Below are 24,705 nucleotides of genomic sequence, written 5' to 3'. Positions count from 1 at the left end.
ATAGCGGCCGACCCGCGCGCCGGGTCGGGGGAGCCATGCGGGTGCGTCGATCCACTGAGATATGTGCTATGCGGACCTCACTGGTGCGTTGCAAATCAGCTTGCTGTCCCCGTTTTTGACAGAACAGTGGGTAGCTCGTGAGAGAATATTGTTTGCGATCAGTGGTGTCTCTGTAGCAACATCGTAATAACTTAGCGCGTGTGCAGTCGCCGGAGGGCCGGCGCGTTCACTTCTCCCGCGTGGGGACCCGCGTTTGTTAGTGTGTTTGTATGCCCGGTCGCAGTGGCCTGGGGTCTTTCGGTGGAAGTCTCGTCTCTGGTATGCCTCCGCGTTTGAAATCCGAGCCTTTTTCTGACTGTTTGTAGGGATGCTGTGAACTTGCAAGACAGCCTTGATTACCGAAGGGCACAGTCGAGGACGTTTCGTTGGCTCTGCGGTTCCAGGGCAAACCTGTACTGTGCTAGCTGTTTAGCCGTGTTCGCGAGAGGAATAGCGTGTACGTTGAATTCTAGGGCCGTCAGCTGCAGTGCTACCTGCCGAGCACGCGGTATGAAGCGCCTGAGAAACGGAACCGAGGAATTTTGTCATCATGGCTGTCGGCCTTGTGATTGTTGAATCGCCTTCAGGACACCACCGAAGTGCTTTTAAGTATTTCTGCGGAAGCGGGGTGCGTTGCGGCTGTGTCACAGCGGCCTCGGTTGTAGACGGCGGACCGGGACAGAATCGCGAAGCGTGTGATCCTTTGTGGAAGTCATCCGATAGTAGAGAAACTCTGTGGCAACTGCAGCCGTCCTGCGCTCACTGGGGGGCTAACACTCTCCCTGCTTCCACGCAATCCCGAGCGCGGTGTGTCTCTCCTGGAAGAAGCAACACACGTGTCTCCTGTAATCAAGTTGTGCGGGCGTGGCTCCGCTCCGCGTAACAAGCTAGCAGGTTCTCCGGACTGACATCCGGACGGCCCGTCATTCGCAGTCATCCTGCCATTTCTTTGGTTATTTCGTCAGAAGTGCCCATGTTGAAGGGTAGTCATTTCCGAAGAGCCACGGTGAGGAGCATCTACGGGAATCTCCTGTATGCAGGCCTTCGAGCCTCGGCGGCACATGGACGGCCCTCTGAAGATGTTTTATGAAGGCGACGGCGCAGGTAAAAAAAAGAAAAAGGAAAAAACCTACGGATTTGGAAACCTTGGACTCTTCGCCCTGGCCGAGGTTGTAGCCTACTGGAAGCGGTTTAGTCTAGACCTGTACCTCGTCCGATGGGTAGGTTACCCAAGGCCCAAGAACTTCACGTGGGAGCCAAGATTCCATCTTGCTCCCGAAGAAAACTCCCGTTCAAAAGGGAAAATGCGCGTCGCGAAGGAGGAATTTCAGGGTCTTCCGCTAGAGGAGGCGAAGAATAAAGTGTTGTATTCAATTCTTTCGGCGTCCCAGCAGGCTCTAGAGGAGGCCACACAAGCTCCGGAGACGAGGAAAGAAGTTCAGCCACCCGACAACCACGTACTAGACTGCACGAGCCGAACGTCGCCTGACCTCCGACAATTTCCACTTCTTACGCCCGAGGACTACGAGGCAGCGGTAGGCTTGGTGGAGAAAATGGATCCCAAACACACGCGAAAGAGGAAGGTAAGCAAGCACAGGAATGCGGAGCGACCAGCAGGCCGGGATGCTGAAGCTGGTCGCGCCTGTGCAGCAGACACGAGCTTTAGAGCAACCCGGGAAGACCCGGGAGACGCTGGCTGCACTATCCGAGATGTAAAGAACCAAGAAGTGAGGACCGGCACTCAGGACGGAATCGGCGATGACTACGGTTGGAATGACACGTGCAACCACCCGGGAGGACAGAAGGAAGCGCAGACGAAAGTACTCTCTCAGGCAACAGGGAAGTTGGTAGCGAAGCGATGGAGGCAGGGGGAGACGGACGAGGAACGCGAGGAGAATGAAGAGTGCTCATGGAAACCAGACGAAATGGGGCTGGAGAGCCCGGGGGGCCGAGCAGCAGACATAGTAGGTAACAAGCATGGCGGTAGTGCGACGCCATGGAAGGCACGACTTCGCAACAGGCGCTCGGCTAACAAGCATCGGGCAAAGAACAGCGGCCAGCCACTGAGTTCTGCCAACAGAGCATCACTTGCTGCGGCCGTTTCAGCCTCTCACTCATCAATGCCGAGCCGGAACAACCGGCCAGGACATGGTCGTGATATGACCTGTAGCAGCGTGTCGGACGGTGACTGCCGAAGGCCTTGTGTTATTGTTATAAGCGACTCGGAAACAGAGGATGAAACACCAGTCATCTTGAGGCCTTCGAAGGACCAAACGGACGGAGGAAAGGGAGTAGGGGAGCCAACTGGCAACGGCTGTCAAGCCAAGACACCCGCCGTGGATCCAGTGCCGCTTTCAGGGAAGCTGGAGGCTCGAACGAGGACTACGCTACAGAAGACGCCAGACGATGGGTCTTTGTCTTACCGCCGCGGCCCTGGAGGCGGGTCAGACGAGTATGAGCAAGGGCGCGGCGAAGAACATTTCGGAATAACCAAGCTAGTGCGGAGTCGGTCACCTAGTTACGGAATACCGCAGTCGTCTGAACGAGTAGCTTGCAGACAAAGTGAACGACATTGGGGCCTGTCGCCAGAGCCACGAGACGTACAGACGCGCGAGGGCCAGAGAGCGGACTTCGCAGGAGCCAAGGAGGGGACGCAGACAAGCGAAGCAAGAGAAGAAAGGAGACGTGAACAGCAAACAAGTAAAGTCCTGGATGACATGCTCGGAGGTGATGCTGGGTTCTCTGATTCGTTTCGCCTCTGTGCGTCGTTTCTTAGCCCGGAACGGGCCGATATATCCTCAGCTAAAAAAGCTCCACTTCAGTCGGACTGGAATTGCCGGAATCCGGTCTGGCTTGACTCAGCCAGCGCGGTGTCAAGGTCGTCTGCAGTCCCTGCGTGTCGCCTTGGGGTTTCCCGGAGGGCAGGAGCTTGTCATGGAAGAGAGGAAAGTCTCTGCATGTCGGCCGAGGGCGCCGGACAATCCCAGAGAAAGCACGGTGGGGCCACCAGTCCTCGAGTCCCACCCGAGAGCAGAACTAGGGACCGAGGTGAGAGGTGTCCTGCTGAGTTTGCATATTCACCCGGGCGTTCCTCGAAGCAGACCTCCTGCGGGGATTGCTCGTCTGACCATTCCCGTGACGAGTCTGCAGGTGAGGAATCTTGTCGGAGTGGGGAGGAAGAAGACTCTGATTGGCATGATGGAGAATCGGACTGCGCGGCGCGCAAGCGAAGAAAAGCGCTTGAAGGTAGGCGAGGTCAGACAAGAGGTTTCTCTCGCTGTGTCGTCGTGAAGAAACATCATCGAAGAACAGAAAGAAACGCTGGACCCAATCACATCCGCGGCGCGCAGGAAACTGAAAATAGTGTGGATGGGGCGAGAAACGCTGAGCAGGGAGATCTTGAAGAAATCTCGGCTCGTGCTGACGACCAGCTTCAGAAATCGGAATGCTCGCTGCCTCATCGTAGGGGGGAAAGTACTGATTGTAGGGGCAGTCTATTTTGTTCTGTGGCCCACACAAATTACGGAGACGGAGGTGCTGACGTGTCCAGGGACAAGAGAGATGGTTCACTTCCGGGTGTCAGGGAACCTGTCTTGTCCCGAGAAGAAAGAAGACTCCGCCGCGCTCGGACGCGGGATGCGATTCTGGCTAGAGAGGAGGAGGAAGAGAGAGAGAAAGAAGCGAATAGGAAGGCGGAACGGGAAAGGAAAGCTTCGACAAAACGAGTTGTGGGACACTCCAGTGGAACCCGGAGCCAGAAGATCCGGAGGCAGTCGTCGAAGCGTAAGTGCTCAGACACGTCCTCTGAACGGGAAGGTGATTCGGCACATGAAGATGAAAGGGAGTCGAGGGGAGGATTCGAGGACGAGCACGCCGAGCAACTCGCGGGAAGAACAGATACCAAACCAGGGGGGGCCTTTGAAGTCCAGGCCAGTGACGAAGATGATAAGGATTCGACTGTAAGCAGTGTAGGTGACGGACGTGCAGGTTCGGTCCCTGGACTGAACGATGCCCCGTTTCCCTCCACACCAGCGCATCCTCCCTGCACTGGCCCAGGTCTGGTGCGCGCGGAAGCATGGCCCACGGTCCCTCTTTTAACTGAATGTTACAGCTACTCGACGACGCTCTCTTCTGTAGTGTCGTGTGGTCCGGGAAGCGAACGTGCCTTCAAGGCTGACAGCCGCCAGGTAGTAAGGCCGGAAGATCAGCAGAGAGGTCAGAATGTCGACTCTCTCGCAGGCGAAAACGGCAGCTCCTGCACCGACCGTGCCGTTCCCGTGGAAGCCGCTGCAAACGCGGTGCCAACTGGAAGCTCGCTCGACCGGGCAACAGGTTGCGCGAGTGGAGTACCGGACCCGGAACAGGAGAAGTTTCTTGAAATGTTTTTCAGGACAGGGGACAGTGAGACTGACGGGGGCCGGCCAGGGAGCATCACAGGAACAACGGAACAGCGCGCTTATTCTCCCTGTACGCAGGCCCTCACCGACCAGCCCAACAGTATCGGCGCAAGTCGTTCTGGCATCCTTTCATCGTTCGAGTGCGTGGAGGATAAGGGAAGTCGGCGTCGTGGTTCAGAAGGCGAGGGCGGTGTGAAAAGGCCGGGTCAGTGGGGTGGCGCGGAGGAGGCGCGTCATCAGGGAGCACAGGACCCCGGTCAGCGCGGTAGCGACGAGGGCCGTCCACCTTATTATCAGCTGAGCGCAGTAAGCAACGCTGCGTTGGAGGAGTCGCGGGCTGTTTTTGAGCTGCCTACTTCGACAGTGGTGCCGGGTCCTCTACAAGCACTTGATGCGCCAGAGACTCGAATCCTGGGGGTCGCGGGTCCACGCTTACAGGCGCTGTCTTGGGGAGAATCAGTAGACGGTCCTGCCGTGCATCAGGGCACTGATCCCGGACGACTTGCGCACCAACCCTCTGACAGCTGCTACTTGGTCCGTACCGGCCCGGACGGGGCACTTGCGCCTGTAGATACGTGTTCAGTCTTTCGCGCCGCGCGCGCTTCTTCCGGGGACTCAAGAACGGCTGTCCAGCCGAGCTCCCCGGTGTATCTTGTCCCTGTGGCGGCGTTTCCAGGGTCTTGGCATGTTGGCTATAATACACCTTCCCTTTCTGCTCTCCCCCTACGTCCAGGCGGCTACCATTCCGTGGCTGGGAACATCTACAGCGGCGGTTCGGCCATCTTTGGCCCGCGTGCAGTGGCGCCTAATGAGGGCTTTCTTGACACCAACACCTACAGTCACGCAGCGGGGGAGTTCACCCACTTCCATGCAGTCCCAGTGAGCTTCACAGCTGCAGCCCCTGAGCTTCCAGCCGGAGGTGTGACAGCTGTCCCGGCTGCGCCTGTCCACGCCCTTGCTTTCTCCCCCCCAGGCAGTAACCTGATTCCCTCTTACAGTCCTTTTCATCTGGAAGGACCTCACGGAAGGAGGATTGGCGCCTTTTTAAGTACACCATCGGCTGTCCCCTTGCCTGTTTGTTGGATGACGGGAAGTTTCTCAACGGGCTGTACCCAGCCTGGGATCACAGTGCGCGCGGAGGATTTCACAGGTCCTACCAGGGAGCCCCCAGGACGGGCAAGGGTCGGCTCCGGAGGGGAGGTGTGTTTGCCAGGAGACGTCGGAGCGCCTGTTTCGCTGGCGTCGTTGTCGTCTTTCTCTACAGAATCGTTATCTCCTGTTCGGTCTCCAGATTCGCCGAGCTCGCCATCGACGGCAGCTTCCAGTCAGCACAGGAGGAATCCAGCGGACGGATTCGTCCCCAAGCAGTTTCGATCTCTCCAGTGTTCCACTGACGGCTTATACCGCAGCGCGGTGGGCGTAACAGCGCCTTCGGGACAAGCAGGGCAGGACGAAGTAGAGCTCGACCCCACGCGTATGGACACCAGAGTCTCGCAGCAAGAAGAAATGTTACCCGAGAAGGACGTCCCTAAAGGAAGACCGATAGAGGTCTCGGGCGGTGAGCCTGACAATGATTTTACCTCACGCGCCCAGCGACCAGCCGATGCAGAACGTTCGCGCCCAGGGACAGCAGGTGCTGGCTCATGCTCTTTCCATCCCTCTCGCTGGTTCTCAGTGGCTGCGTGCGGAGAGGTTCCCAGGACAGGGGAAGAAAAAATGTGGCGTTTGGGGAGGGATGCCGAGGGGGGCAGCCGATACACCAGAGCCCTCGACATCAGGCCTACGATGGCGGATCCGTTGCCGTATTTCCCACCCCACGGGCATCATTCTAGCCCGTACCAGCGTACGAGCGACGGAGGCGGTGTTCGTGGTGTCTTTTTTTGTCAAGTTGCGGGCGGTTATACATCGCATCAGATGCAGCAAGACCAGCAACAACCTCATCAGCACAGGCTCGCGTGGGGAATGTACGACGCTACCGTGCCAGTTGAGCTCCACCCAGCTGAAGCCGGGACCCTCCCGCGCGGGTGCAACGGCGGTCGAGTTTCCGTGAGTGGCAGTATAGTTTTGCAACAGGGGCACCAGCAGCAGTCAGGCTACCAGCCGCATGCGCTGAGACAGGGTGGAGCTGACGTTCAAACCTGTCCGGCTTTCTGGCCGTCTGGTCCGAAAGACTGTCCAGAGATCAGTTGGGCAGTTGCCGCAGGGAGAAGTTCATGGGACGATCACGGTCAACAAGAAGCCGGTGCACGCTGGCCGGACGGTCAGGGAGGAGAGCGGAGTGAGGCCGGCAGGGAATGGGTGTAGGCGCCGTTGCTGCGGTGGTATAGAGAACCAGGCAGTCCAATGTAGTACACTCGGAGTAGAAAACAACGGCCTGAACGGCAACGAGACAGACGTAGTTGTTGTCAGCAGCCGTTCATAGCCAGCGGACGTCCGAGATTCCGACTTTTTTTTTCACTGGGTGAAGGAAGGGTTAAACGTCTCCACCAGGTCTGTACCTGTGGCAATCTCGGTCATTTTCCAAGATGGCAGTTTGTGCCCCGTGCTGGGCTCCGAAGCAAACTGTAAACATGCAAAGATTCAAGTCGTGCTGCTTAGACGTCGGCTGGCAGGTAGCAGTTCCCGTGGTCTTGAGAGCTGAGATACGAGTTCCGGCATTTTGTGTGTAGGAGCTGACCGGCGAGTCTACAGCCTGGCGCGTGCTAGATTTTCATAATTTTTTATGCTGTTTCTGCTGAAGCTCTGCAGCACAGTGGTTATGCGACCTCGCACACTGCAGATGTTATTCCTGAGGCGACCCCGCTGTTAAGCAGCGCCCGGCATGTGTTGTGAGCAGGTCGTTTCGCGGTGGCACGCCCCTTGGCGGAACGCTGTTGTCAGCATGCTGCCATCGGAGATCCCTTCTTCAGGGGCCGTTGCAAGAAGCTCCGGGAAAAGCAGTGTCGCGTGGGCCCAGGTTGAAGTGGATGTATCAGGGCTGTTGGCTTTGGGCTCTGTTCTGCAGGTAGCGCGCTTTAGTAGTGAATAGCAGACGCTGTCGGCTCTCCAGTGCACGCTGAATTTCCTCCGTTTGTGTCCGCGCCTCGCAGTGGCCTGCTATACAATGAACTGAAAGCGAGGTGTGGATTTCCTGCTTGAGTACGCGTGCGCGCGGATTTTGTCGGTACTTCTGTCCTCAAGACCGGTGACACCAGTCAAATGTGAGTGGCAGAGTTGACGGTAGCGATTCATTGCCTCAGAGACAGAGAGGCTGCCAACGGCAGAAGAAATCTCCGAGAGCTGAGGACACAAGCGGGGGGTAGAAGTCTGCGCCACCCAAAGGTGACTTAGCATTTCTGACGGAAGAAAGGCAGATGGTATGCTGTAGCGCCCGGTCGCTTCTGGTTGAGCGGTCTGCGGAGACAGAGTTCGTCCCACTGAGCTCGGAGGAGCAGAGCTGCGTCTTTTTTTGGTTGTGGCAGTTCTGCGTAGTGAGCGCAATGCCTGTCCGGACGGCGCTGAGTATGCTGCCGATGCAACGAGTGAGCGTCGTTCGATGTTGCAGGGATGTAGCACGGGGACGCCGCAGAGCGGAAGACCCAAGACCACGGCAGCTAATACCGGGATCGCACCGGCAAAGCATTAGGCCGGTTGCTGTCGGCGGCAGTTAGGGCGAGCGTTGGATGGTGAATTCCCCTTGAGATGGTCCGGGATTGTGTGGGTTGCGCTAGTGTGCCAAAGCGGTGAGTATACTCGGGCGGGCCCTGAGTGTCGTTGAGCATCTAATCGAACAGGAACACGATACCCAAATGAAGCGTGACTTCAGAAGCCATTCGGGAGAAAAGCACCGTGGTCGTCCCCGAATAGTTGAGGAGCGCCAGGTCGATGCCGTGAGCAGTAAACTGAACGTGTTGAAAACCGCGAACTTGAACTCCGGCGAACTACTCTACAGCGCCTACTTCGCGCACACCTCACCTACACGACGGACTGCGGCTGATATCTTCTGTACTGCGGGTTGTGCCAGTTCTAGTACCTCCTCACACTGCAGTCGATGGTGCAAGTTCACTTTTCCTGGTCCGATGAACAGAGGCGGCGCTTGACAAACCGTGTACGCGATAGGCACGCGCACACGCTGTTCAGGCCACAGCCTCCATGAAGAGGGTACGGTTCGGCCCAGAGACACCGAAGGTAAAAGAGAAGAAGCTGAAGAAGAGCAAAACCTCCCTTCCTATTTTCGCGTGCTCTGTTCCCTTCCCAAAGCAAGATACTTACTTCTGCAGTTTTGTCCGCCGATTACTGAGTCAACGTGTTCCCTTACTTTGTCTCTCGCTGTGACGTGAAGAAGCAGTAGGTGGTCCTTCAAAGAGTACAGACCATCTGGATTCGTAACAGAGGTGGGCGGTCGATGAGCGAGTACTGAAGACAAAAAGTCCTTCTCGTCGTATCTCAGAAATGGCATCTCTCGAAAGAACCGTTTAGTAGACGTTCCTCTCTGCGGCTGGAGGACCTCGCAGGGAGCTGTTGCATGTGTCTCACCGCTCCAAAACACGAATGCATGTGTTGTTGTCCCAGGAACGGAATTTCTTCAAGAACACTGCGTTTCTCCTCGCCTTCCACATGTTTGGATTTTTTCTTTTTGGCTGCCTTTCCACGTTCCGTGCTTGTAGAGTCGGTTTCTGCCTGTCGCCACTCGCCTTTTCTAGTTGTTGACGCTGCTGCTGCAGGGTCGCAGAGATGTCACCGGCCCATGGGTCCGAGGTAGTTTCAGCGTAAAAAGGAGCACAGTTCGCCAGAGGACGACGTCTGGTTAAAGGCGGTGCGTTCCATTGCTCGCGTGAAACGGCTCGCACGGCGTGCAGTTCTCCTTCGAGTCTTTTGCCTGCGCGGGCGGCTGTTCGCTGTCCGTAGCGTCTCCCGCCTCATGTGAGCTTTAGTCCGCCCTGACTTCTCTAGGTTTCTTCTTTCGTCCTTTCCGCCGAACGGTTAGTCACGTTGTAATGAGTTGGCAAATGCCCCGCGCTCCGCCCGTCTTTTCGGCCACCCGTCTGCGTTGTTGAGACAGGGGTCCTGGGCCGCTGTTTCGGCCACTCCAGGCTTCTGAGGCGTCCGGGAGAGCGCAGATGAAATCGCTAAAGCTCAGCTGCATATGTCTACATAGGGGCCAGATGGATACAATTTCCTAGCTTGCGAAAGGGAGGCAATACTCCCTGGGCTCCGGAGGTCCTGGTTGTACCAGCACTTTTTGTTTGGCATTCTGTCTGAAAAGGATTGATGAAAAAGGACAGCCGTAAATGTTTTTTCGTCCATCGCACGTAGGATCCCAAAACTCTCCCTGTCCGTCTTCTGAACTCGGTCCCGCTGACTCGGTAGGTTGGCCCCGTGTTGAAGTGCTGCAGTCGGGCGAGTCCGCAGCGGATATCTTGTCCCCATCTAACTTACGATGCACCTTTCATTCTCCTGACATCTGCAAAACAGACGAAACACACGTCGATATTTTGGCTGGATGTGGCTCCTCCTGTGAGTCATACTTGCGGTCCTCAGCTGCATAGGAAGGCCTTCTCTAAGAATCGCACAAAGAACCGCGATGAAGCCAGCTGGAGGAGATTCCTCGTTTGTAGGAAGATAGGGCTCCAGTGAAGACGTAACAGAGCATTATCAGCAGTTTCTTGTCTTCACTGTGGCGTCCTCCTAGAGACAGACGGGCATTCAGGAATGGGAATCTCAGTGGATTTGGTTCTCGCATTCCACATCCCATTCTTTGCGCTGACACGCGGATCGCACCGACAAGTGTGAGAGTGGGACCGACTGAACTGTCTTTTACACTCTACTAGTACTCATGCTCCACAATGAAAGCTAGCTCTGTTGCCGTGGAAGGTTCAGCCTCTCTGCTTTGCATTCCTCTTGTTTGATCCGCTGTTGCTGAGGGGGACCTTTCGCGGGTGTTCTCATTGTGCAGGTACGGTGTACCTGTTATCTGCATGCGTCATCCACGAAGCGTCCCTGAGTTTTCTCATCACAAGGATGGGAAATCCTCTGTTGAAGCTATACTCCGTGGACAAGGACAGCCCGGCCATTGAAGGAGGACGGTTCCTGCGATGGAAGGTTAGATCGTTTTCCACCCACTCCCACCATTGTAGATAGCCTGGGCCTTCGTGACTTTTCCTAACCGAGGAGGATCACTTCTCCCCACTGTGCGTGTAACGGCAGGATATGCCGTGGTAGGAAGCAGGAGAAACACGCATATGTATAAATGCACACATCGAGCTGTAGCACATCCGGACTCGGGTCGTAATCAGCAACTGAGGAATCTAGTTTTCAGCGCTCAGGCCTTGCACACAGGGTTTGTGCTTTTGTGTGTAACATCGTTTTCCCCTGACTTCGCTGTTCATGAAGACCGAAGTCCACGCTGACTTCAGCAAGATTTGTGGACGCTGTTGTAGGGGGTTCTTTGCTGAGGGATTCTTTGCCTAGTGCGCTCGCGTGTGTCTGGCCTCTGTGTCCTCCCGGCGGTTATAGTCGTAGCTGAGAATATTTTCAAGACAAAGGGAAGGCCCGACTTCGCTGCACTGTACGCAGTGTGAATTTGCTATCGACATACGTATTCAGACAGCGATGTTCTGTTACCTCTTACGCATTCTCTTGTACCATTCATGCTTCAGTGGAGGTCTCTCTTCTTGTCACTCTGTCACGACTTAAGTAGTGTACTCGGGTGGGTCTTCATATAGCCTGAAGCTCTGCTGTCTTGTAGCTGACTGAAAAGCACTGCTGATAGACTGTTCCGGACGGTGGGACAGAAGGCGCCCTTATTGTCTCACTTTGTCTTCTCAAAAAATGTGCGTTTCAGATCTATAAAGGCCACCACAGGGACCGAGGGTCCTCGTCTCTTGTTTCTCTCTTCTGTTTCGACAAGAAAGTCCTTTCGTCTAGTTCATTCTCTTCCTCACTACGAGCTTCTCTGCTTTCCCTACTCCAGCAGGAAGCTCATCTCCTTCAGCGGTTAAGGCACCCCCGCCTTCTTCACCTACTAGAACCACTCCAGGAAGATAAGAGTTCGCTCGTTTTCTGTACGCGTCTGGTTGATGACACGCTCAGGACTTCTCCTCTCCATCCGGGGCGGTACGGGAGTTCTGTCGCGGGGGGAACGGTTTACACGTCAACAGATGAGGATGCCAATGGATATAGTTACTACTCACGAAACGGCACTTTGCCTTCGAAGGGGTCTGATCGGAGATGTGACGGTGACTCAATGGACGGCCGCAATGTCTCTTTAAAGACCACCCGATGTTTCTCGCTTCTGGAAGTGAAGTCGGGAATCTTAGATATTGCAGAGGCTCTTCACTTCTTACACGCAGACGCTCAGCTCGTTCATCTAAATATCAACTCGGATTCTGTATTCCTCACTCCTCAAGGCCAATGGAGACTTGGAGGACTAGGTTTTGCCTTAGAACTCCCCGCACAAAGTGCTGAAGGTTTGTCTTCCACAAACCTGATCGACTGTGCGTTCGTATTCGGGTAAGGCCTTTCTGACCAGGTCTTTCGGCATTTTTCCGATTTCGCTCTCGTCTCTTCGCTCGTCTTCTTCTCTACTGCTCGTTTGTCAGCAGTGTTATCCGAAATCCGCCTTTGTCGAAACAGTACCGGTCCCCTTCACATCTCGGAATGCCGAGCCTGTTGCTGGTGTTGTTCAGGCGGCGGTTGAAGATGAGATGTATCGGGGGACTTCAGTCGTTTCATGAAAAGCAGCAGCATATTGACGCTTTTACCAGTATCTGTCCATCCGAGCCGCTGTTTCATTGGTGAATAGACGAAGCCAGGAGAGTTTGTACTTTTTACTCGAGTCCCCTCACTTGCGGTGTTTGTTGTTCGTTGTCGGCCATAGCGGGACAGAAAAGTAGTGGTCGTTAGTCGATCTCGATACTGCATACTCCTCTGCTGAGCAGCTAATCGAGCAAAGCCGACGTCTGGAGGAGCTGTTTCGGCAGCTATATATCCGCCTAGGACTGCGGCAAAGTGACTCAGCGCTTCGCTCCGTTAGAGTACATGGAATTAGTCTTCACAGAGGAATCAGTAAGCACTATTCGCAGCGCGCTCTGTGGTTCAGGACTGATACGATACCTTAGGGGTGCCTTCGAAGTTCAGCAGCATTTTTGTATACTTGTGTCTATCAGAAGGCTCCTTCAAGACAGGCCTGTTTCCAATGTCGTCAGTGGTCTACTCATCGACGCCTTTCTTGGATGTGCTGCACCGAAAGAATGCCATAGCGAAGCAGCGAGGTGGGGGCCGCAGAACAGGATAATTTCCTTTGCGATCGTGCAGTATCGAGCTCCAGAATATTTCCTTTGTGCTTTCGGATACGGAGGGAAAGATCAAGCGGCGCTCAGGGTTAAGCCTACCCTTGTTCTCTCGTGTGTTGTGAGAGATCGATGACGACACTATGTCTCGCCTCCTTTTGCCCCAAGCCTAGAGGGTAGCTCCTTTTTGCGCTGCTGCTCAGGGGCTCAAGCGGCAGTGCGCAAGCCGCAGTTTCTGTCGTGCCACCCTTGTACTACTCCGCACCTGAGCTTTCGGCCACGAAGCCAGGAAAATGCTGTCGAGCTTCTGACATCTTCTCCCTAGGACTCCTTATGGCTGAAGTTCTTTTAGGCGGAGACGCGGGAGGTGGAGAGAGCCGGCTTCTCAAGACGAACGAGTGGGACGTGGGGGCTCATCAGGCTCAGGTTCGAAGATGTACCGTTTTGTTTTAGACAGTCATCAGTCATACCGGCTGATTTCGTCTGTGTCGTGTCATCTCCTGGGCACGCACATCTCTGTAACAGATATGTGAAAAGCGTTTTTTTTTTTTTCCGTAGCTGCCTACGCTTGTAGCATCTGTATGACCGGATACAATACCTGTACGCTTCTCGTGCTTCTGCTGGGACGGTATATGGTGGGGTGCATGAGCACCGTGTGTATCTCCCTCGTCACGGCGCGTAGAAATGTAGTGGGTAGTCCTGTAGCAGCCGTAGCAGCATACTGTCGGGTCTTCAGTAGAAGCAAGAGAAATCTTCTCAAGTAAGAGGGGAAAAAGAAGTGGGGCGCTCAGGGCTGCAAGACGGTGCCGACACCGCTTCTTCAGTTCTGTGTCCTTACTCTGACCGCACTCAGTCTGCAGAGACACATGTACGCGTCGAGGTTGTGAGAGCGGTTGCGCCACATGACGACATATTCGGGGATCTCCTGAGCCACACAAGGTGCATATCTCGCTCCTAATGTACAAAGTTGGCTGCACTGTGTGAGCTGCTTTGTACCCCCGGGGTCAGGTTTCATTGCCGGTTGTTGTGCCTTCTTTTTTCAGTGTCAAAGACTCCTCCCTCTAAGACCAAACATGTTTTCCTCGTCCCCTTACTTCAGAACTGCTGCCGCGTCAGCCTCTTTGCCGTCTTTGACAGCGTTGCTCTCTTCAATGCTCAGTCACGATCCCGCACAGCGGCCCACCATCGAGCAAGTTCTCGGCTCTCCCTTCTTTCAGGACGTCAGCCTTCTTAGCACCTCATATCAAGTGCTAGAGTCCTACGTGCTGTCCTTTTCGTGTACCTGTGTACACCTGTTCGACTTTTCGGTTATGCATCTGTACATGCTCACACTGTGTGTTCGTGTTACTTTTCTCATATTCTTTGGCGAGGCTGCTGATTTCACGGGTGTCGTACGTAGGGTCATTTCTTGTCCTGTGCGCCCGTTCGGACTCAGTGCGCGTGAGACCCTGCTCGGGACGGGCGGCGCCGGGTTTGTGCGTTTGAGGGGGCCTACGACGTACCACGTACACGCGCCCATGGGTGTGTGTTGAGTCTGTGCACTCCTTCATTTCCAAGAAGACACTTGAATGCATTTCTTTAGCTTTCACATATATTACGTTGTAAGGGGTTACAGGATGGTTTTCTCTTTACGGCTAGACTGTGCCGTGGCTTTAAGAGAGGTGCCTTGTCGTTTTGAAGTGCTTTTGATGTTCCTTCTCCTTTCAACCCTTTCCCGATATGCGAACGGGTGGTATGTGCGTGTGCCTGTTTCAGATGAACATGAGAGCACTGAGATTCTTGGAGGCGCTACATGAAAAAGATGAGAATCAGAAGATTCAGTTTCTCAAAGGATTCTTACCCTTGATTCAACAAGAAGAAGAATTTCATCACGACAACCTTTTAAGGTACCTGCGTGTATCAAGCTCTTTTTCTTTGTCCATGTTAGCATGATCCACCCACTTCATAGGTGTAGGTTACAGCCTAATATCCAGTATGTTTCGTGATGGCCGACACGAAGGAGATACTCCGGCGACCCTCTTTACACAAGGGCACCCATGCTATAGGTTTTTCTCCTGTGTTAGCTGCTAGTAGAGAGTATATTGTGCGGTTTCACGTCGTACGTACTTTGTGTCTGGTTTCCCGTTATAAGGAGGTACTCCAGAATACAGATGATTTGTACACCTGTAACTGCGCACGCACGTCTACCCGGAGCGGATTTTTCTATGCCTCGGCCGGTCCTTGTATCGCATGCGTCTGTTAGGGGCACATACATAAGAACAATCTTTCAGTAACAATCTTTCTCTTTTTTCTTCGGGTCTCAGCGCGCTTGTCGCGTGGCTTCTGCTTCCGTAGTTATCCGTAGTTTTCTTTTACAAGTGTTCCGTTGGTTTTGTACAGGTCCGCCGGCGCAAGCAGTCGGAGGAATCCTTGTTACGTGTTTTTCGGAATGACTCCTGACTTGTGCTACATTGAATATTGCCCTTTGTTGTCTTTCTTCCTTCAGGAATCGAGTCTTGTCTCCTCTGCTTGACGCCCTTAGTTTTCCTCCGCTTTACCCATTTGTCCTTCCAGTTCTTTTCTTCGTCGTTAAGAAGGTGAGGAACGCTTTCTATCCGGAGCATATCTGCTATCTCTACAGCTCTGTGGCGTCTTACGTCCTGTCTTGTTGGGCGGGATCCCTCCATTTGCCGGCAAAATGAAGCAGCGACAGTGGTTAGTGTTGTCGCTACACGAGTTCAGCGTATGTACAGTCAAGCAAGTTCGGGGATTTAGATAGGAGTAACTGTACGGCCTTCGATTGCATTCGTAAGGCCACGTTTTTCGTTCTGTTGTTTTCGCTGATTTGGAGGCCGGTGAGGACAGGAGAAGGGCTCAGTAGAGCGCTTATCGAAATTAAAAAAAAACACAGCGATGAACAGCCAATTGGAGTCGCAGACACAATTACATTGTGATTGCAGAGATATCTCTTTGTTTTTTGCGGATAGGGATCTACGGCGCGGGTCCTTACAGTGTCGCACACTGCATCCAGCCACGCTAAGCGGGCTGCAGCCAGGTGTTTCTTGATAATAGAGAAAAGGCACCAGAGAGGTTCCTTTCACTTTTCCGGTGCAGTTTCAAGTCGTGGGTTTTACTGGAGAGGAGAATCTGTCAGGGGGTCACCGTACACACAGCTGTTCGCTAACTTGTGTTCGTGTATGAATACTCTGTCTGCTGTCCGTCGTGGTGACGCGTAGTACCCTGCAGATTCCATAGGACTCTTTGCCACGGTTCTCACATCGTTCGAGCCATACAGTCCCCAAGCTTTGTACTGCATTAGAGAGAAGAGAATGAGAGTATAGAGGAAGGAAGGAAGCAAAAGGCCGGATGTCGCACTGGCTTCGGAGAGCTTTAGGAAGCTTCGGAAACAACTGCGGCCATGCTTTGTCACTCTAGGAGTCTGGTTTTTTTTTTTTTCTCAGCTCGACGATACACCTCATTTTCAGACGGATGTCTGGCCTCGTGTGAAGCCTTTGCTCACGGCTCGGGAGATCCAAGTGGAATCCGTCCTTTTCCTGGTAACCGCAAAAATGCACTAATGAGGCATTTGTTGCTATGCCCCTTCCCAAAGGTCGTTGTCCGAAAATAAGGGCTTCCGGTTCAGCCAGCTGGAGACAGCTGGCCTAAGACGAGTGTCCATCAATGTAATGTCCGTCTCTGTACCTGTGCATCTGCTAAACATCTCGGTATGTTTGAGTTTCAGTCTAAGGAGTCATTAGGGGCGGCGGTATGTGCTCAGAGGCTTGCTAATCCGGAGACATCCTCTCCCTCTATATGTGTTGTCCTCCGATAGGCACGGAGTTTGTCGCAAAAGAAGTGTTTTCCGAGTTAGCACGTTCAGTTTTGTTCCCTAGTGATGAAAGAAAGTTTTATGCAAGGCGGGTGGTTTCTAGCGAGGGGAGTTCAGAGCCACAAGTAGACTACCGTGCAGGGCCACCAAGCTACAATCTCGCAATTGGGTGGTGTGACCAACCTGGTGTTAGACAGTCGCTTGTTACGCCCACACGCCTCATGAGTGACGAGGCCGGAAATGCTTTCAGTACTCTCTGTCGGCAGGGAATATCGTGTATCAGAGCGGTTGGAAACATGTCTCGGAAACCGTCGCCTTGGTAGACGTTCGCATAGTTAGCTGATGTTCCGGGGTATTGCCTTCACAGTGGTTGTGCTCATGCTTTTCCGTTCACCAATACGGCACCACAAGGCTAACGCAAAAGAGTGAATTCCCTTATATCGGGTGCTCACCTTCAGCCGACTCATCCGTGAGACTGTGGTCTGCAGATGAACGAACTCGATTTTCTCATGGCGCAGTGTACGGAAGAGGCGATCCAACAAGATCTCCTTCCCCTTTTAGTCAAGTGCATGCAAATTCCAGTACGTTCAATCTCGTATTCTCCAACCGCAGTCTGAGCAGCACCCGTCAAGCGATCTTCTGTACTCGGCCGGACTCCTGTGTATCTTTCATTACACCTGATGTCCAGCAGCTTTTTCGTGCTGAAGAAACTTCGCTGGATGCCTCGCGGCCGACGCACCAGCTTCGTTTTTCCTCAAATTTTCGTGTGTGCGCATACCGTTTTTGTATAGTCTTCAGACTTCTTATGGCATATGCAGATTTTCGCAAAGAAACTCATATCACTCTAGAGTTGTCGTCATGTATCTGAGTGCTCAGTTGGAGTTTTCTGAGTGAAGAGGCGCATGAGTTCTACGCCTTGCTTCGGTAGCGTGGACCCCCAATGCGTTTCTTTCCCTCTCCTGTTTCTTTCGGCGGTCCAAAGTAACTCGCATGGTACTGCTATTGAGATCGGGTACTGGGTGACCTGTCGTGCCTAAGACACTAAGTTTAGTCATTCACCTCCCAGCACAGCTGTTGTCTTGTACAGAATCCAAACACTGCGCTGCTCTTGTCACTGTCATAAGTGTTTAATGGAGAGATCGATGCTAGTAGGATGCGTTGCGCAGACATCGAAGGTGATAGAAAGCGTTCAGTCTGCATGAGCTTCTGCTTTAGGAGCCCCGGCTACAAGAGACAGTACTCGCTCGACTCTCGTCTCGGGTGTATCAGAAGTTTGATTACACAGCACTCCGTACAGCGGTGTTGCCTCGCGTCCTGAACCTCATTCAACAAGCAAGTAAGGCTTGATCAACTTCCTTCACGGAAAGTGTATTGCAGGCGCCACTTGCGTAGTCTACTCGCCTTTCGTGGGGGGAAAGATGGCAGTTTGTGCGGGCAGGCAGGACACTTTCGTTGATGTGTACGCCTGCTAATATGTGGTGGCTTTGGTGCGGCGTCTCCGTTCAAAGGATTTATACAGAGGAGCCGTAAACAAACAGAGTGTAATGATGTTTTTCGTTTCGCTATCTATTCCACTTTTCCACGGCTCCTTAATTGGAGGGAACTTCATACTGTCTTCCCTGATACCTCCCATAGTGTCCTCATAGCTGTACCTGGCATGACGAAGAATGCGTGTTACTCGAGAACCCCGCGTGACGCGGCACATGTCGAAGGGCACACAACAGTTAGCGAGGCTCCGGTAGTGGGGAATGCAATGGAAATGCCATCACACTCGGGCTGGTCAGATCGTAGTTCAAGTCAGTCAGATTCATAGCTCTCTTTTCCTTTGTGACCGTGTAGCGGCTAGTGAAAGAATGGTCCGGCACGCCTTGCATGCGTCGCGAGTGTTGCTGAGGCCTACGCCAGCCACTATTGTCCAGGACAGGGTGCGGGAGCTCTCAGGGTGTGCATGTAGATCTGGGAGGATGGAGGGGCGTTCATTGTTGTAGTTCGTTCGAATATTCGTTTTCTGTGCTTCTTTCCCAAAACGAACCTGTTACAAGTTGCGGGGTTTCCGTCTCCTTTCTCACAATGTGGTCTCAAATGCTCTTAGGCTCTTCCTCGGTCAGGATACAGGGTCTTAGCGCAGTAACAGCTATGGCTAGCGCGTTTGACCGCTCAACTATAGTCGATCAAATCGTCACGGTCATTCAGGAGGTGAGCTCCTGAGGTGCTGTGCTTTTTTTCGTTCGCGGGCGTTGACGCAGTCTTTCACCCGGCGGAGACCCGCCACCATCTCAACATACCGTTTTGGGCAGCTCAAAACATAGCAGACGCAGAGCTGACATGAGAAGACCAGAATTGTACGCTTTTGCATCAGCCTTCTTTTCGGAGAGGCGACTTTATCACATGGCCCTCCTGGTCAAGCCTTACTCACGCCAACAGATGGCCGAAGCATTTTCACATAAACTCTGCCTCGACACTTTGTCCTCCGTCTGCTCAGTGGTCCCCGTTGTGGGGAGATAAGCAAGGCACAGCTGTGGTGTTTTCAAGTGGACTTACTGGCACCAGGAAGTTGCCGGTCGCCCTAATGTTGGCTAGAGCGCTAACTGACAGAAGGGCAGTGCCCACCTGAAACGGATGCACCTAGCAGAACGGCAGTCTATTCAGAAGGCGCTCGAGACGAGTTTGAGATTCAGAAATCTCCGTGCCTTGCAGATGACCAGTGTTTTGTTGTAGAGGTTGGTGACATCGGCGCACTGATGTGGGGTACTTAGATGTAATGCCGCCAGCAGTCCTATGCCAAGTTTCTACCCTTCACGTCTCTGGTTTAGTTATGGCGAGCCATTGGTGTAGATTTTTCCTTTGTGTATAATAATGAAGGCAGTGGCGCGGCGTCCTTCGCTCTCCGTGGAACTTTATCGCGGTGGTATTGTTTCTGTTCTCCGCTCTGGAGATTGGTGACGGAGTGGGAGACCCCATCATTCGTGGCGTCGAAAATTTTCTTCATGTGTCCGACTCGTTCGAGCTTCTCACTTTCGATGGTGTATGTCGCGTTCTTGGTATCTACAGGTCAGCAAAGTAGACAGATCTGGCCCAGTGAGCATGGCGGTTTGCTCTACCTTGGACACTCTTTCTCACCAAGTTGGCTTGAAGGTTACGACCGAGCGTCTTCTCCATGTACTTCTTCCTCTGTTGAGTAAGTTATCTCATGCGTGTGAGAGTCCCCCGAGGCGGTTACACTGGGTGCCGCTTTTTTTTCAGTCTCTCGGTTTATGTTTAGAAATGATCGCCTGGCTCGTTACGGCCAGTTTCAAAGATGGCGTTTTCAAGCAGCACTTGGATGGGGGTGGCAAGTTTATTCTCAGGTCTTTCCGCACGTTCTGTCAATGATGATGGGAACCTTTCAGGAACTGAATTTTTTTCATCGATGCGAAGTAATTCGTCCACAACAGGGCTTTCTGGGTTTTTCTTTACTACTCAGTGGAAGAGGACTTGGATGCTGGTCAATTTGATCATGTCTACAAAACTGTTCTGGCGATTCTTTCTAAGGTAGGTAGGAGTCTACTAGCCCTGAGGTGTTCCCCCGAGTCGCCACAGTGAAGGTACGGACCACCACTGTGCGCTGATGTTGAGTCTACTGTCGCAGCAAGGCTGGCATTGCGTCAGCTACCATAAAGGTCCTCTCAGTGACGCAACACGTACTTACATCTTCTTCAAGTCTGATGACTGTCGAGTTGTGTTCGCGTCAGAAGTTCTTAGTCGAGGCGCTGCTTTTCAAAGTTATGACCGTGGTTTATCTCTTGTTATGTATTCGATGCATTGCAGGTGGAGACAACACGCCGGAAACATTTTGCACTTCAATCGGTAGGTAACGAAGACAGCCAGGGATTCGGAGAAGGGCAGGGGAGATGCTGGTTCTGTCCTTCATTCGATACCTTCCTCTCTGTGTAGGTTAGTTTCCCACGGTGTTGAAGTGCAGAAACACACACGACATTGGAGTGAAGAGGTCGCGGTGTTTTGGCAGCCAGTCTGGTGACGTGTCTGAGTTTCATCGGAAACTCATTGAAAGCCAAGAAGGTCTCTTCGCTTAATTTCACTTCGCCAAAGGGAGCTTGGCACAACAGACGGAATTGTTCAGCAACAGGATAAAATTACGTGTTCTGTACTCTTTAAAAGCCCTCGTAGTTTTGTGCGTCCTTTCTGTAAGGTTGTGTACTGATTCGAGTAGAGAAATTGCTTTTGAACTCCTGCTGCTGTACGCTGAAGGCTATGGTCTTCCGGAAGTGCTGATTAAAGGAGTGGGACTATAGCGCAACATTATGCCGCCTAACGCAGGCTCCTGGTGTCGGCGCCTCGAGCCATTTTGAGTTCGGGAGCACGCGTCTCACGGACAAAATCTTCAGGCTCTTCTTTTTCCGGTGTTCCCTACAGGAACAAGCGTCTGCTGTGGCAGCTGCTCTTCCTCCTTCCTCCGTAACACCACGTCCGCCTCCATCTACTCCGTCTTTTCTTTCCAACTCCATACCGAGTTCGGCCTCTCTGTGTTCTCCTGTGAGCTCTTCTGAACCGCTTCCCTTTGAAGCCCTCCTGATGTCTCCCACCTCCTGTGCTCCGGTAAGCAAATGCCGGGCCACTCCCACTGTGAAGGCACCTCAACCCCCTCCGCCGCCTCCTCCCCCGTGCTCTAACAGATCGGGGTACCAAGCCACTGTAGGGGAACCACTCTCGTCTTCTGCACAGTTCGGTTCCTCATCTCAGCCGCTGTCTTGTGCGAGTGACCCATTTCTTCTCTCTGCTTCGTTTGGACATCAGCCTAGTGGGACAGGAAGACAGTCGTCTTCTAGCTCTGCTTTCGACTGTCTCAACGCGGTCGGGTCGGATTCCTCCGCTTCTAAAAAGGCAGCGCGCCCTTCTCCGTCCCCTTCAGCATCAAAGGATGGGCGTTCGTCGAGCGGCTCTGATGTGTCGCACAGGGCTGGTTTAGATACCAGTTTTCTGTTTGCTGCACCCGGTCTGCCTGCTACCTGTTCCTCGTCAGATGGGGAGTGCACGCTTGCTCCTTTGCCGAAGCTGCCCTCAGAACTCTTCGGTTCGTCGTTAGCAGGAGGGGAGAAGCCGCAAGGAAGAACTCCCGAGTTGTACAACAGTCGGCCGACGCAGTCAGGTCGGGCCACTGGGGCACACTCGGGAGAGGCCCGCTCTTTCCAGGGGAAAAACGATACTTGCACGACAAGCACAACGCCAAGTAGCAGTCGAGCAAGTTCATGGTAGGGCCCGGTATACCTCTCTGCTTGTATCCCTCAACATTGTACCCGATGACTCTCTTCACAGAAAGATAGACATGAATCTGTAGATGGCAAGAATATATACTTGTTGTGTGCAGCGCATGTATGTCTGTACCTGTGTATATATGTACGCACTTGGACATGTACGTACTTGTGTTTTACGGAGTGTGTGCGTTTGTACGTATAGGCACGCAAGGGTCTGTGTCTGCCTAAGCGTATATGAACGTACACAGGAGCCCAAGCGATGTGCACATATGTGTGAGTCTGGTTGTCCATATAACGTTTGCGAACGTCAAGCGGCAACGTATCTACCGTCGTAAATGCGATTGTTTATCTATGGATATTGTCGAGCGGCAACCACATACTTATCTGGGCTTACAGTGGTTTCCACCCGATAGTGCATCGACGAAATCGTACACATATATCTGGTATCTGCGTAATTGTATCTTTATGTCTGCCGATCTGCGTACAGCCCTGCGTCTGGAGAGCTGAAAGTCATATGGAAGTTGATCTTGAGGAGTTCGTACGAAACTGTGCTCGTGCCATTGTGCTTTCGTGTGGGCGTGCATCAGTAAAACTACACAAGGGACCTTAGAAGATCTCTTAGGCGGGCCTTCGTTTCCTACTACGTCTTCGTCTTCCTGGGCGACGGGAAGCCTTCTAAACACATCGGCTGTAGGAAGTGGAGATGGGCTGTCGAGCGAGGCCGGACTCCGGGATGCTTTCCAAAACCCGGTACGGAAAGCAGTTATTTGCACTACGCGGTGTGTTTGTATTGAGGTGGGCGGGATGCCGGCAGCGGAGGCACCACCGGCGGCAGGCTGTCCTGAGTCCAGTTCAGCCGTTAATGCGTTGCTGTTTTTTTCATTTCGGAGACTTAGAGGCCGAGCTTACACAAGAATTATCTCAAACCGCCGGACTTCCGGTGTCAAGAGAATTTCGTGAGTCCGGGGGGCGGGATATTCGAGGAAGGATATTTTCGTCTAGAGAGGGGATACTGACATGGGTACACCGTATTTCCAACTCTCTGTGTGTATGTGTATCCGCACATATATATATATATATATCACTGAGTATAGAAGGATCATGTGCAGGTGGGTTGTCTACCCTGTTTTACCTGGTGCTCTCTGCGTTGTGTTAGCAGCGGCTTCCTGCCTCGCTCTCGCCATCGACTTCTTCCAGAGCAGCGAGAAACGACCCTTTTGCGGGTCTGTCGCCACTCCCGGAGCCATCAGGACGTGCGGGGCAGGGTCTCTTTTCAGGTCCAAATGTGTCGTCTACAAGCGTGTCGCCTTGGAGTTTAGACAGTGATAGCAACACACTCTCTTCGCGTGGGTTCGGAGGGGTCGCGCTGCCATCATCGTCTGCTTCTCAGGCTCCTGTATCAGGTCACACTAGCGCAGCCGGCTCTATATCTGTGTCAGACGTCTTCCAGAGTCCCGGCAGTGTCTTGTCTGGCGGATTGCAAGGAAGCGGATCGCTCAGTGCCGTCGTAGGGATGGCGGGGACTCAATCTTCGTCCTCCATGATGCAAAGCGGCAAGCAAAATCCCTTGCCTACTGCCGGAAAGGGCATGCAAGTCTGTCTGGGGTCGAATAATGCAGGGGTGACGTCGAGTAACAAGATAGATCCGTTTTCAAATTTAGAGTGCTTCAAATTCTGAGAGAAACACGTGACTGCAAATCTCTCAGTGTCTGCAGGCCGCCGCGTGTACCAGCTATATTACGCTCAGCCCGTAGACCCACAGGTGACTTCTTGTGAGTCAAGGAAGGACCGCTACAGCACTGCCGTTTTTTTTGATTGAGGATTGTTCCCACGTCGATCTATTGCCAGTGTGTCCTGGCTGAACGACCGCGTGCTCTTGCCGGAGCGCAGCGAGATGCTGCCTCCTCTCGAAGCAACGGAATTGAGAACGCTCGGGTAGCTGTACGAAGTATCTGTCGTTCTCGGTCCAGGTACAAAAACAGGACCAGCATATACAGTATTGTCACTAGGGGAACGCAGCGATACCTATGGTGAAGCCAGGAATGGGTGTTTGGTAACTGGAGGAGACCTCGCGATGTTGGCTGGGTACCGAACTTCGTGAAAATTTAGGATTCGCCTCGCGTCATACACAAACTGAATCATGCAACACACCTCTGGCCATACGTTACGGAGTCTGTGCACCCTGGTCATAAGCTCTAGCCCCTTGTGTTTTTCCTGGATTGCTACAAAACGGGTCCTGGACTACGTTTCTGACAAATTTTTGAGAGCACCCCAAGAGGAACCGAACGGCGGCGTAGCTGACTGCCGCGGGGATTTTTGTCTTCGCCGTGTATACTGCTGGCTCTGGATATCCCTGTTTCGTTGTCCACGGCAGCAGGACAAGGACACCAGCAATTGCGTCTCCGATAGGAGGGTTGTGGGTACAGGAAAGGGGCTTCCATCAGCGTCGTTGCCCTGTCATCGACCTTCGGATGCACGTGCTATTGTGCCAACGTGGGGGGGATTCTCACCCCCGACGTTGGTCGCTCGACAACCATAAATGACACCGCATAGATCCGCCGGTTAGAGTGGAGTTCCGCGGGGCACGGCTGTGCTCCTGGGAACGAAGGCTTTGAGATTTTGGAACGACTAGCAGTTTGGACAAGCACACCGGTTAGTGCTGTACGGAGCACTGTGTGGTACGCACTGCCAGTCGCAAAATGTGCGCAAGGTCATGTGAGTGCCACTAGGGAGACTGTACTTCGCGGCCTCGGGTACCAGAATGGTTGCCTACGAGTCTTTGTGGAACACGGGCATGTGCTAGAGGCTCTAGCAGCTAACGGAACTGCGCCCGTCAGATGCGCCATGTCACCCGGAGAAGAAAAGACGCAGGTGCTCCGCGCTCGAGTCGAAGACGAGGATGAAGGCCGAAGAAAAACGCACACCTCTCGCCCGAGACA

At 53.3% G+C, this 24,705-nt stretch overlaps 2 protein-coding genes across 2 annotated transcripts; both read left to right on the top strand.

Annotated features, from left to right (window-relative positions):
• The first annotated feature begins 110 nt into the window (after window positions 1-110).
• Window positions 111-7,865, top strand: CSUI_009989 (uncharacterized protein). Its single transcript, XM_068070096.1, has one exon. It carries the CDS (start codon window positions 1,074-1,076, stop codon window positions 6,738-6,740), a length of 5,667 nt encoding a protein of 1,888 aa, XP_067917925.1. The 5' UTR covers window positions 111-1,073; the 3' UTR covers window positions 6,741-7,865.
• A 1,154-nt stretch (window positions 7,866-9,019) lies between these two features.
• On the top strand, window positions 9,020-24,700 carry CSUI_009988 (scy kinase-related protein (incomplete catalytic triad)). Its single transcript, XM_068070095.1, has 17 exons — window positions 9,020-9,781; window positions 10,372-10,517; window positions 11,260-11,927; window positions 12,910-13,132; window positions 13,750-13,926; window positions 14,462-14,592; window positions 15,192-15,282; window positions 16,147-16,242; window positions 17,003-17,095; window positions 17,730-17,850; window positions 18,607-18,710; window positions 19,566-19,692; window positions 19,978-20,045; window positions 20,322-20,360; window positions 20,928-21,763; window positions 22,354-22,516; window positions 22,926-24,700. Exons 2-17 carry the CDS (start codon window positions 10,437-10,439, stop codon window positions 23,442-23,444), a joined length of 3,537 nt encoding a protein of 1,178 aa, XP_067917924.1. The 5' UTR covers window positions 9,020-9,781; window positions 10,372-10,436; the 3' UTR covers window positions 23,445-24,700.
• The last annotated feature ends 5 nt before the right edge of the window (window positions 24,701-24,705 follow it).

The sequence above is a fragment of the Cystoisospora suis genome (genome assembly GCF_002600585.1).
Source record: "Cystoisospora suis strain Wien I chromosome Unknown contig_6506, whole genome shotgun sequence".
NCBI classification, from domain to species: domain Eukaryota; phylum Apicomplexa; class Conoidasida; order Eucoccidiorida; family Sarcocystidae; genus Cystoisospora; species Cystoisospora suis.
Note: the sequence above shows the minus strand (reverse complement) of the source record. Positions and strands in the feature narration are given on the sequence as shown.

What these genes read in the sequence shown, in the direction of transcription:
- CSUI_009989 (XM_068070096.1), top strand. Translation starts at nt 1,074, where the DNA reads ATGCAGGCCTTCGAGCCTCGGCGGCACATGGACGGCCCTCTGAAGATG.
- CSUI_009988 (XM_068070095.1), top strand. Translation starts at nt 10,437, where the DNA reads ATGGGAAATCCTCTGTTGAAGCTATACTCCGTGGACAAGGACAGCCCG. An exon ending in TGGGGGCTCATCAGGCTCAG is followed by an intron (nt 13,133 to 13,749) that starts GTTCGAAGATGT and finishes TTCTTTTTTCAG; the next exon opens with TGTCAAAGACTCCTCCCTCT. An exon ending in TTCTGGCGATTCTTTCTAAG is followed by an intron (nt 20,046 to 20,321) that starts GTAGGTAGGAGT and finishes GATGCATTGCAG; the next exon opens with GTGGAGACAACACGCCGGAA.